This window comes from Cryptomeria japonica, chromosome 3 (genome assembly GCF_030272615.1).
Source record: "Cryptomeria japonica chromosome 3, Sugi_1.0, whole genome shotgun sequence".
In the NCBI taxonomy this organism is placed as follows: Eukaryota; Viridiplantae; Streptophyta; class Pinopsida; order Cupressales; family Cupressaceae; genus Cryptomeria; species Cryptomeria japonica.
Window position 1 is genome coordinate 649,213,166 of NC_081407.1, and position 13,786 is coordinate 649,226,951.

The 13,786-nt window shown below is 36.1% G+C and overlaps 1 protein-coding gene across 1 annotated transcript; it reads left to right on the forward strand.

Moving 5' to 3' along the window:
• The first annotated feature begins 231 nt into the window (after positions 1 to 231).
• On the forward strand, positions 232 to 2,461 carry LOC131027882 (uncharacterized). The gene is made up of 3 exons (XM_057957983.2): positions 232 to 348; positions 1,642 to 2,144; positions 2,233 to 2,461. Exons 2-3 carry the CDS (start codon positions 1,683 to 1,685, stop codon positions 2,377 to 2,379), a joined length of 609 nt encoding a protein of 202 aa, XP_057813966.2. The 5' UTR covers positions 232 to 348; positions 1,642 to 1,682; the 3' UTR covers positions 2,380 to 2,461.
• Positions 2,462 to 13,786: the final 11,325 nt, after the last annotated feature.

The window sequence follows — 13,786 nt, forward strand, 5'->3', positions numbered from 1 at the left end:
GTCCTTTGGAAGTCTTTAGTGTGGTGTGAAAAATGAAACCCTTATACAACTTTGTACCTCATTTTCAGGGAGTGTAAAAATAAAAACAAAAATTTTTAATATTTTTTTTTTAAATCCAAACCCAAGTGCCTAGGGTGTGGGCACTTGAGGAGAGGGTTAAAAGGTAGGTGGATGTTGTTTTGGGAGACTTATTCTGCTTATTCTTGCTGGTTGGTTTTGGAGAGAGGAGACTTCTTTTTCTTGCAGGTTGGTGGGAAAACAGAAAGGTGTGGGAGCTTTTCTTTCGATTAGCTTGTAGATAACCAAGGATAAAGCAAACTTGTTTTGAGCTGGTTCTTTTGTTGATATGTAAGTTGCAGCTTTTTCTCTCTACTCGCTGCTTTGTTTTACAGTTAAAAAAACTTGGAAAGGACTGTGATTTCAATTATAAGTAAAAAGATAGACTTGAGATTTTACGTTCTGTTGCAAGAAAAGTTTAGCCATCATTTGTGCTTAAGTAGTAGTACTTACCATCAACCCTCCCTATACTCTGTCAAATCAGCAGGAAATGCATCTGCAGTTATAAAATTTAGCCATGTAGTTTGCCAATAAATTTAAAACTCTAGAACCTGGGATTTGTACCCAAGGACTGGAACAAAGCAGGACATTGTAGGCCTTTCATTTTGCTAAAATCGCTGCTAGAATCTCGGCTCCGTTTTCTTGGTGTTCTGATAATATCTGGCATCATGAAATATGTTAATGGTTTGGCAAATAGTATGATAAATGTTGGAGAACTAGAAGTTAGGACTCTAAAATTGAGTGCGACTTCATTCTAAAATTGTGCATTATTTATCTTCCTTCTATTTGTCATACAAAATTCTCATTGTCACGCCTGCAATCATAAATTATATGACTGATTCTTACTGTGTTCATCATTCTGTATTGTAAAACATTAAAAAAAATTATTTATTAAAGAAAAACAAAATAAAATAAAATATGGTAAACGGGAGGCTCAGCTCCTTGGCGCACCTGCGGATCAGGGGATGGAAATAAAAAACATCTTTAAAATCTGTTATAATAGAAGAGACTAATAAAAATCACACAACTATTGAACAGCTTTCTATACCTAATTGATAAATGCCTTGGAGAGTCATTTGGCAAATAATCTGATCTGCATAGGCGTGGGGTTTACGACAATAGGATTGATACTTACCAGCTTATTTGAATGTTTAGCCCATATTTAAGATTGATCCTTTTGTTATTTGAAACAGGTTAGATTTATTGATCATTTTAGGTTAGTGTTGTTTTCTGTTTATTGTGTCATCTTTTCCTCTGTTATATACCAGATTGCTGAATTTTCGAAGGGCGTGAGGCATTTTCTCAATCCTACAGAAATATTATTTGGACATATATTTATTGTGATGAATATAAGTTAGGCTGCTTCTTTTTTATGAATTTGAAGATTACTTTCGTCTGTTCCTCTTCTGGGCAAGAATTTAGTTTATGTGGGGAGTCTGTTTCTAATTTTTTTTTTTCAAATGATGTTTGGCTATACTAATAGGAAAACACAAATATCTAAAACTAAATATTCTTCACTCTATACAAGGAAAATTTTGTAAGGAAAACATCAATAATCTAATAAATTGTTTTTGTGATTACAAGTGACATTTAGGTAGTTATCAGATCTTTATACTTGAGCAGTCATGGAGGCAAATGATTCATTGAGGAAACAACAAGAGGAATATACTGCATTCGAAGAGAAGGTAAAGAGGACAGTGTATCTGGACAATCTTTCACCACTGGTAAGCATACCAATCCTCAGGAATGGACTTGGACAATTTGGTGAGGTATTAAATGTGAAAATCTTACCAAATTATTTGGAGGCAAACAATGTTGCCGTGAGTGCTTTAGTTGAAATGCAAAATGAACGTGAGGCTGCAAACACAGTGACAGAAATTACAGAAAATGTATTCATGATTGCTGGCATGCCAAGACCAGTGAGAGCGATGAAAGCAAAAATTGAAATGTTTCCTGACCGTCCAACACTCCCTAGAAGAAGAATTCAGTGCTGTTGGATCAATTCCAATGACCCCAATTGGAATATTGTCTTAACACGGAAGCATTTTGCCATGAAACATTCCCTAGAAGCTGCACAATTATTGAAGGTGACTATATAATGAATTAATTGATAATGTTATAACATTTAGACAACAAAGTGGCATGATAGTTTAAAATTTTGTTTGATGAATGCAGCATCAAAGAGAAGAAGAAGAAAAGCTAGGAGCACAACAGGAAGCCACCCTAACAAGTAAATATAAAACATATGAATCAATTCAAGGCTTAATTAATGATGGGTTTCTAGGTCGTTTATATAGACGCTATAAACTTCATAAGATATAGTTGTTGGTATAATCTTTCTTCAGTTCATAAATTGTAATCCTATCACTTATGATAATCCCTCTGAATGATTCTGAAACGTTGAATTAAAAATTCTCTCTGTTTTCTTCACAAGGTATTTTTAATCTAGATTATGTTTTTCACAATTATTTTGAAATATAAAATCTCAATGATAAGTTACGCATATAAAATTAATTATTATAATTTAATTATTATTAGTTAAATATATTTTTTCATTGAAAATTTTAGATTTAATTATATGAATGCATTGATTATTCAATTATCCTATCATGATCATTTTTAAATCTTTTTTAATGGATATAAAAAATTATACTAAATTATAGTTCTTTTGTTGTTTCATAATACCTATTTTTTAACTTTAAGGTGTCACTTTTTTTTTTTTTTCCAATAAAAGTAGATTATTAAACTTGGGGATTAGTTTATACACCCCACCCAAAACCACATACAAAATGTCGTCAACAAAATTTTCCAATCCACAAACTTATTAACTTCTTTGTAACAATGGGATAACAAGAAAGATTCAAACAATTCTAATTTTTGTAAAATGAAATCAAAATTCAATTTCTTTTTCATAACACATTGAATAATCACAATAGAATCACCTTCAATTATTAAGTCCATAATTCCAAAAGAGATTGCCATATCCAATCCAAAAGACAAAGCATGAAATTCCGCATAATTGTTAATTTTAAAACCAATAGCCAGCTGGCCTAAGGTTACCACAAGAGGCCCCATCAAAATTCAGTTTAAATGACTTAATGAAATGATTTCGTCCAGATTTGTGGCAAGTAAATGAGAAGCTTTCCAAGCAATTAATCTGGAACCTTATGAGGGAACTCTTCCCAGCCGAAATTCTCCTAGCACTCCAAGAAGTTCTGAATAAGGCCAATCACGACTCTGGTGCGCCCACACCTAGTGACAGAATCCTTTTTAATGCTCATGGTGCTCTTATCAAATATTACCCATTCCTTCTGGACCTGAAGGATAAAGAATTGAATAGGCACTGAAAGTTTGTGAGTGTAGGGCTGAGCTACCTCAAATGGCGTTTTTTAGGTGAAGATCCGGAGGCTGAAGGGCAAGAGGAGATTTTGTTCCTTTTTGCAAGAATGAATGGCTTCTTGCCTATGCTTGCTAAAGAAACAGAACCTAAACCAGAACAGAGGTGCAGAGGAAGCTCAAGCAGTGGTAGCAGGGGCAGGGGTCATGGTCGGGGCTTTCCAGCAAGCAAAGGTTGAGGCCGCCCAAGGAACCAACTTCCTCAACCGGACATTTCTTCCACAAGCTAGGCTCTCTATGGATACCCCCTTTTGTTTATCGAATATGCAGTCATCCTTGTATATTTTTATTAGACTTTAATTTTAAGTTCAAAAACTCTGAATCTAGGTCGATGAATTCGGACATTATTAGTACTTATGTTTTGGTTTTTCTAGACTTTTAAACTTTAAATGGTTAAGGAAAGTGGCTAAACCCTAAGCTACTCTGTGCTCTTTAAGAGCAGAGGTTTTTTGAATATGTTGAAATTCAGTGGTAATCATATGTATTTACACAAATTAATACAAAATTTGGCTCTACCTTTACAGACCTATATAAAAAAATAATAATAATTCAATCACATTAGAAGAATCCGAATCCAGTATAATTGTCACAGCAATGTTAATTATGGGCTAAACATTCAAATAACCTGATAAGGATCAATCTTATTATGGGTTTGAGCATCTAGTCTATTTCAACCTTACTTGAACCTTTAGTAGTATGGGTTTCAACTTAGCCCACAGGAAAGAGGAAATCACGCGGATTATGTAACTAAAAATATTAAACATCCTCTGTCCATCTGTAAATGTGTGTCTAAAATTAGGAAAAGAACAAACTCTGCAATATCTGTGAAACAATTCTTGCAATAATTGATGCAATAGTAATACTAATAATATAGCCAAGTAGTGGCCTTATTGCATACGTACTCCAGCTTTTAATTTTCCAGCGTACAAATAAAATAATGTCAGTCTGTTAGAGCAGATAGTTACAGTATAATATTTGGTGGGATCACATGGCTGCAGTTGTCCATACCCATAAATAGAGGAATTCTATCTCATTTTTAACATTTTTACCCTCTTCCAAATCCGTATTTTCCATGAACTAAAACAATTTTCGTTTTACAAATTTTATACATATAAGAATTGAACTGTATATGAAATTGTAAAGGAAAAAGTCTATCCTTAGGGTTAATATAAGTTAATTGAATAAATTGCTTATTAACTTATTATATTTTAATTAATATTGATTAATAATAATTTGTGAATTGATGTACTAAAATAAAAATTCAAAGAGGTCTTAGGTAATCTCTATCTAGAATAGCAATGTTGTATTAAGTTGTTTTCCTACAATTTTGAAGACAATTGTTGACTTTGTGAAACTAATTATCAAAAAGATTTGTACGCACTTACACCTTCCACTAACTCGCTAGGTCCTGGTTCAGCAGAAATAATGAATGGCCTTCATTTTCAACAAATTAAAAGATACATTGAAAGTTACGGGAAACGACTGTTCTGAATTCTAGTGTTTAAATATTTCTTCAGTCTCCAGATTCTTTTTATACTTGTAGCCTTATATACAAGGATTCCTTTTATACTTGTCAATTGTCAATTGCTAAATAAAGTAGCTCAAGTCATACTTTAGACGTTTTACAATTTAACAATAATATTAATACTGAATTCAGACTTTTTCTAATTTTGCAATATTAGAAAAAATGAATTCTGTCTCTAAGTTGGAAGTTTCTATCATAGTGCACACTGATGATGGCGTGGTCCACAAGGAATATGGAAGTTGTATTGTAAATTTCCATCTTGTGGAAAAGGAAATGTGTGTGTAAGTACCCAAATGAAGGAGCTAAGCCATGTGACGATAGGATTTGCAGATTCGCATTAGTTGTGATGTTACCCTATTTTCCTTTTCCTTTGTTTGGGAAAGGATAGAAACTTCACAGTAAGCTCCCTAGAACCCTTTTTGGATGATGATGTGAACTCTGAAGAATGAAAGCATTGTATAACTAAATCCTCTAGTTACTAATATTTTAAAGTAATATTTTTGATGAAGTTGGAGATTAAAACAAGTCTTAGATATGTTTATTGTTTATTTTTTATATATATAGGTGAATTTCAAAATAAATCACCCTATTTTCCTTTTCCTTTGTTTGGGAAAGGATAGAAACTTCACAGTAAGCTCCCTAGAACCCTCTTTGGATGATGATGTGAACTCTGAAGAATGAAAGCATTGTATAACTAAATCCTGTAGTTACTAATATTTTAAAGTAATATTTTTGATGAAGTTGGAGATTAAAACAAGTCTTAGATATGTTTATTTTTTATTTTTTATATATATAGGTGAATTTCAAAATAAATCATGTATTTTTATATAGTCATATTTTCTTATGTAATAGCATAATTAACTCATAGGTTAGTCGTTTTGGACCATTTTATATATTTCTACTCTTGGAATTTGGGAGTTAAGAGGGATTCAATTAAAAAAATATCAAACAATCTATTCTAACATAAAGCACTTACAATTTCATATTGTTAGATTTAAATTTACAAAAAAAATGTAAAATGGTGATTTATTGATTCATTGTCTAAAATTACATCCATGCTTATTAATGCTAGAGAATAAGATGTAGGTCCCAACTTATAATTACAATCATAATTAGTACAAGATAAGTCTATGATTATTGGATTATGATACTTGTGGGTAAATCTTTAGTTTAGTTTGCTATCAATCTTTTAACTCTTCTAATGAACTTTTCTAATCTCTTCTCCATCTAAATGACATGTTGAACTTTTTATAGAGAAGGATTATGTAGTAAGATATCTCAACCAAAAAATATAGTATATTTCCCAATGCACATGATACAAGGATTGCATGTTTATATTAAATGATTTTTATTTTGAATTTGATGAGTCTTGTTGTGAAACATATACATAAACCTTCATATAAGTGTTACAATAGATAAGCTTTAAAAATCATTAACCGTGAACCTCTCTAGGGCTAATATAAATTCAAACACATGGCACATAACTCAAAAATGTAAACCTTAAGCAAGTGCAACAAATCACTATGGAGTGACAGAATGGAGAAGCGTTGCATTTGAATTCAGGGCAGGGCGGGAAACCCTGCAATGGACAGGCAAACCAGGGGGAGAATAGAAAGGACGATTCCTGGGACTACTCAAATTCCTCTGAGCCGAGTGGAAAGGACCCGATGTATGGGGACCCACAAGCGGGCTACAAGCCTATCAATCCTAATGGAGATAATGGAGAATCACGTGTTGGAGACACTCCTAGGAATGTACTTGTTCAAAGGGATAGTAGTCGGTCTTGGACTTCTCTATTCAGTTGCAAACTGAGTGGAAAGTCCTCCCTCCCTCCAGTTCGTAATATCTCAGACCCAGAGAAATGTAGATTTGCTATTAAAATTCCAGACCTTGTTATTGATTATAATAGTAACCTTATGGAAATGACACTAGTTGGAAAATTTTTGGGTCCGAGGCCAAATATTGATATTGTCAGGGCATTTGATAAATGCAAATGAGCAATTAAAGGTCAAGTAGAGATCACTGCTATGTCCAAAGGGGCGGTGTCATTGGCTTTCTCTTGCAAGGAAGACATGTCAAAAGTTCTCTGTGATGGCCCTTGGCTGATCGGAAAATCAATGTTAGCTTTGCAAAAATGGTCGCCTAAGATGGATTTAAATGAATCTTTCTTTGTTCAGCCTCCAGTCTGGGTTAGACTATCGGGCCTTCCCTTAGAGTTCTGGGTGGAAGTATCTTTAAAGGAATTTCTAGCTCTTTCAGTGAACTCCTTTCTATGGACCCTATCACAATGGCTAGAAGAAGACTTACCTTTACCAGGATCTATGTGGAAGTTAGGCAAGACATGGATATGCCCCTATCCATTGAGATCAATTATACATTGGGAAAATGGAACCAACCTTTGGAATATGAAAGTGTCCCTTTCGCTTGCTTTCACTGGAAAAAAGAGGGACATACAACAAGGAAATGCCCTCCTCAGGCTGCCAAAGAAAAAGAAAGAAAGAAAAGGCAATGCAATGGAAAGCAAAAAACCCTGTTAAGCAACTTGAGGGCTCTGAAAAAGAGAAAAGATTCGAAGAAGCCTAGAGTGTCGTCATCCCTGACACGGTAGAACAACAAGTGGATGTTAATATGGAAAACCTAGAAATACCTTTTCTTAAAGAAGGTAAAAAAGATCAAACATGTAAAGACAATAGAGAACAACAAGATAGAAATTAGGAGGATCAAAGAAGTGATAACCTAGAAGAAGGAGAAATATAGGTGGTGTTATAGGACAATGAGGAAATAGATTCAAATCACATTATAGATAACACCAACAGAGATGACCATAGTAGCGACTATAAAGAAGCCCAGAAGTGTTTGATCCTTGGAGGAATCTCATTGTCAGAATCACAACAATCTATAGAGATGGTGAAATCCACCATCTAGCAATCATTAACAACCTCACTGTTTAATGCTAAGTGGGCTGTGGTCAAAGATGTTGACCAAAAGCTAACCAACTAGAATACTCAAGAGGAAGATTGCAATACAAATGAAGTAGTGGAGCGAAAGAGAGAGGGTAAAAAAGGGCCTAAATCTACCCCTCAGGCTAATTCAGTTAAGACAAGAAACCAGACCAAAGCTGACATAGGTTTTAACCCATCTCCTCCAGGAAGGAAAAAAGCAAGCTAGATTAGAGATCAAGAGGAAAGTAGGAATATAGTTGATGGTACTCAAATGACCATCCATGAGGTATGTTCCCTAGATAGAAAATGAAAATAATTTCATGGAATATACGTGGACTGAATAGTCTACATAAACAAGATCTTCTTAGAAATTTAGTCAGAGAACATAAAACGAACATTTTTATTTTCCAAGAAACTAAAATGACTAAAGAGAAAGTAGAAAAGATTAATCTTTTTAAGGATGGAAAAGTTTTTGGTGGAAGATTTGATGGTGCTTCGGGGGGCACTGCCATTTTCTAGAACCTTAGGCATGTTTCTGGGGAGCTTTGTCAAGAAGGATGGCAATGTGGCTTTTATCAGGTTTCATCACATTACGGACAACACCTCTTTACTACTTACCAATATTTATGCTCCTAATAATATACTTGGTAGAAGCAAATTTTGGAAAAAGCTGGAAGCTATTCGGGTTCTTTACAAGGAGGATATGTGGATTGTTATGGGGGATTTCAAGACCCCTCTTCGAGACAATGAGAAATTGGGAGGTGTCCCCTCACAAATAGAAAGTAGAATGGATCTTTTGAAGTTTATCAACAACTAGGGTCTGCATGATATTGAGCTCCAAGGCGCCAATTTTACCTGGACGAATAGGATGATGAGAGAAGATCTTATTCAAGTCAGATTTGATAGTGCCCTTATTTCTAATGAAAGATTTAATGGAAGAGGGGAAAAAGACCCAGTGGAGATGGATTAGTTAATAAGAATGCAAATCAAACATGGAAGTATATGAAATCAAAGACATAATTTGAAATGCATGAAAATAGGAATAATGAAAATGTATATACCTCACACAATCCTTTTACCTTCTCCTTCAGATGGAGGTTGATGAAGTAAAGGCACCCTTGGATGATGCTCCACTTGATGTGCTCCTCTTGCTTGCTTGATGTGGATGTCTCTCCAATGTTGTGCACAAATGGAATGGATTTGGAAGATGATGGAAATGAGATGATTAAATGTGGATGTAGGATGATTTTGACATGATAAGGATGCTAAAATGATTTTCCTAGGCTCAAAAGGGCAGCATAAGATTACTGAACTTGGAGATGAATAATGAAGGGATGAAGTCCTCAATTTATAGGAAGAGGAGAGGAAGAATGGATGGATAGGATGGATTCAAGATGAAGGGCTAGGATTGCTTGTGAGCTCACACAAGGCCCAAGAGAGGGTGTGCAAACCAGGAGATATGCCTTAAAGGCATTTCTTGTCTCCACACTCCTCAAGGTACATTGGGAAGACTTCCCAAGGTACCTTGAGAAGAGAAAAGTGCATTGGGAAGACTTCCCAATGTGCCTTGAGAGGAGCAAGGGATGTGACATTCCTTGTAGAATGGGGAGGAGGAATTTAAAATTCTCCAAAAAGGGATAATCATGGGGATTGGAGGAATAAGAAGGAATTAAAAATTCCTTGGGAGAGGAGATGCCTAGAGGATTGTGAGATTTTGAAGATCTCACATTCACCTAGGAAAAAAGCATTAAAAGCTAGTGGTTGGATGGAAGGGACAAGGAGTTGACTTCGTGGCTAATCATGATGATTAGCCATTAGCAACTCATTAGGAGGGGCATTAGAGGAAATTTTAGGTGGGATTAGGATTTGTAGGAGGATTTGGCTAGGAGAGAGAATGAGTGGAGGGAATTAAAAATTAGAAGAATAAGGTTAAGTGAGTTTAGGGAGTTTCTAGAAGACTTTATTAGGTTAAGTGAGTTTAGGGAGTTTCTAGAAGACTTTATTAGGTTAATGATGAATTAAGAAGATGGTTTGTAGGAACAATGTAGGTTAACCAATTAATTGAAATTAATTAGCCAAGAGGAAGATTTGTGAGGATTTAATTTTTTAGAAGAATAAAGAAAGGGATTGATTTATTAAATAAATCAGTTACATACTATAGTGACAATATTAATTATATTTAATTAATATTGAGGAGAATTTGAATTAACATCATTAATTAATTAATTAATTATGTCTGGAATTAAAAGTAATTAAAAATAATTACTTCTAGGTGTCTACATTAACCATTATCAATGCTCTCTCTCTGCTATCTCTATGATAGGTTTTGACCATTTCCCTATGATTTTTGTTGCTGATAATACCATTGTTAAAAGAAATTTCCCATTCAGATTTGAAAGGATGTGGCTGGACCACCCTAACCTTGTGTAGGTCATTGAGAAGTGGTGGTCTATTGATGTGAAAGGTACTGCTATGTATAGAATGGCAAAAAAATTAAAGAATGTGAAGGACAATATTAAAAAATGGAACAAGAAGGTGATGCCCTCCTAAATGACACAATTGTTAGTTCTTGATCAAACAACATAAAACACACAAGATGTTAGAGTTAATCAATCTAAAAACCAAACACAATGAAGGCATTCCAAAGGAGACACTAAAAACATGCTAAATATATCTAACTAAAGAAGTAAGACAATGAGATATCTCCAACTATCTCTTAACATGATATTAGTTCTTTCTCCCTTGTTCCTCTCCTCTCCAAGTTCCAAAATAGTGTAGCTCTCAGCAGCTTTTTGCACTATGGATGCTTATGGAGGATTGAGATTGTAGAATAGCTCTAAACATGAAATGAAAAGCTATTTTAATGCTAAAATGATGTGTTTTAACCAAAAGACAATATTTAGTTATGCTATGCTAAATGCTCTCTAAAATGGCTATAGTCTAAATGCATACAAGTTTTCAGGATCTGGATTATGAAGGAATGGGCTCTATTTATAGGAAAAATGGAGCAATGGATGGCCAGGATTGAAAGGTTTAATCAAGGGTCAAGCTTGAAAGTTGGGGATCCATGTGCACAATTGGCACCAATAAAATAATGACAAGTGTCAACACAGGATTGGGTTGAAAGAAGAGGTTGGAGGCATTAAAGGCCTGAGAAGACCTCATGGTTATCTAAAGGCTAAGGGTCAAGCCTAAATTAGGATTACCCACTGGATTAGGAGTTAATCCAAGGATAAACCTTTGTGCAAATGATTAAGAGATAATCATGGTCAAAGTATTAAATGCTTGATGAGACCTTTGTGGTTGGATAGAGGTTGAGTCAAACAAATGTTTTAACCATGTGGGAGGGTTGAATTAACCATTAATGGTTATTGGAGACTTTAGGGAATTAAGTGGTTGAAAGTTGGAAGCCTTTAATGGTTTTCAAAGACTTTGGGGTCTTTGAGAAGTGACTCCATTTTGCTTAGGAATGTGACAATAATTAGGGGATGGATTAGGCTAATTAGGAAGGGGTTAGAAGAATCTAGAAGGGGATTAGATTTTGCAAGTGGATTTGGTGGGTGAGGGAAAATAGGATTTTATTAAAATAAAAATTCATTTATTTCAAAATGTGTGCAAGTTGCATTTGTAGGAAAATGCAAGTGGGGGGGATTTTAAAATGATTTAAATAAATGTTAATTTATTTAAAAGAGGGAAAGGGGGATTTAATTAAATAAATTGATTTATTTATTTAATTGATTGGAATTGGATTTAATGAATTAATTAAAATAAATTGAATAATTTATTTAATTAATAGAAGAATGTTTGGGGATGAATTAATTAAATATTAATTTAATTAATTGATGGCTAGTGGATTTTTAATCAAATAAATACGAAATATTCATTTAATTAAAATGGACAGATTTATGTGACTACATTTGCCCCTCTTTGAGACGGTGCGGTTTATCGCGTCGTTTCAAAGAAAGAAAAACTGGTGTGAAGAAATGCCCCATAAAATGTAAATTTAATGGGTGGTATGCCCCCTCGAGAGATGGGCCGAAAAATTTTGAAAAATCGGGCGATCTCTCAAAAAAGAATGAAAATTGGCAAGGTGATAGAAGGGAAGAAGTGAGGTATACTGGTGAAAAATAGAAGAAATCGGGGGAAACATGGAGAAATGGGGGGCTCGGGAAGTTCACGGGGACCACGGCGATAAGCGGGGCGAAGTTACGATGACGGCGGGGGGTATAAATGGGGTGAAAGGGGGTAAAATAGGATCATTTGTGACCGCGACCAGTTGAAAACTAGAGCTCTGACAGTGACATTTGGAGGAGCAAGGAGGAGCAACGATGCCGTTTCCGATCACCGAGCACCGATTTGAGCGAGTGCGACGATTCCAGCGCCCTGCCGACTATGGACCAGCGGTACGCAAATTCGAAAACTCACTTTTTATGCATTTTTTGTATGTTTTTAGCTAAGTTCAAGTCAAGTCGGAGCAAGAGCGCTGGAACTAGGTTTTTAGCGCTTTTGCTCCATGAATTAGCGCTATTGTGCCGCAATAGCGCTTTTGTAGGCTAGTTTTAGCGCTTTTGCATGTATTTAGCGCTTTTGTAGGCAAGTTTGAGCGCTTTTGATAAATTAGCGCTACGGTATTGTTAATTGAGCGCTATTGGCTCGTAATAGCGCTATTGTAGAATGGTTTTAGCGCTTTTGTTTTTTGTAGCGCTATTGTAGGGCTGTTTGAGCGCTATTGATATTTTTGTAGCGCTATTGTTCAGAATGAGCGCTATTGTAGATTAAATAACGCTTTTGCCTTAGGATAACAAGATGCCCCAGTTTCGGAAAAAACAAATCTCCTGATGCCTAGCGATGGATGGATGACGAGGTGAAGTGGGAGTTGTTTTGAACCATAGCAGCCCGATGAGACTTAGGTCATTTGTTAGGATAAATGCCCGTTGAAGTCTAGGTGGCCATGATTGCTTACCTGTTGAGACCCGAAGATACTTGATCAAAGTATCTGATGATAGGCTAGGTTTAAACTTAAGAAAGTTTGATAACAAAACCACTGATGGTGGTTGGATGAATGTCTATGTGCAGGAGGATCTGCGCGTGTTGCAGTTACGCGAGCGCCACCCCGCGACACAGGGATTGCGGGATCGATTGACGCAGATAGAGATTGATTGTATTGCGGCTACTGGCCTTTACAAGGTGATGCATATGCCCGTGATTCGGATGAATCACGGCCTGATTACAGCATTAGCAGAGCGATGGCACAGTGAGACTTGCACGTTCCATCTGTCTCAGGGAGAGATGACGGTGACTTTAGAGGACGTGTGGCGTATTCTTCGGATTCCGATTCAAGGGCAGCTGGTGACATATGATCGATCTTGGGGGATGGTGTCTTGCTAGAGGATATTTGATGAGGATGTATACATTGATGATGGGTCGATTGCCTGGGAGGATATAGCGGCACTATATGAGCCCCTTCCTGCAGTATTGTCAGGGATCGTGGGAGGACTTCTGTGTCCAGACAGGCGGTCACATGGATTGGCGGTCAGATGGGGACAGGTGATAGAGATGATGGTGACAGAGGGGACCCGATATGCCTGGGGGCCGTGCGTGTTAGTGCACATGTATCAGGAGTTACACGAGGTAGTGTACAGAGGGCGGGGGTCTCTAACAGTGGGCATGACATTGCTGCATGTGTGGGCATGGGAGCACCTACCAGTGACTCGACCAGTGAGTCTGAGATTCCGAGCCCTGCACCAGCCCTATATGTTCATGTATAGTGGTATGATGAGCCAGCCCCACTTGGGGAAGCTAGAGTGGTGGAGGCGAGCATTGGATGACCTAGATGCAGTGATCTGGCGGCCATACTTGGAGTGTG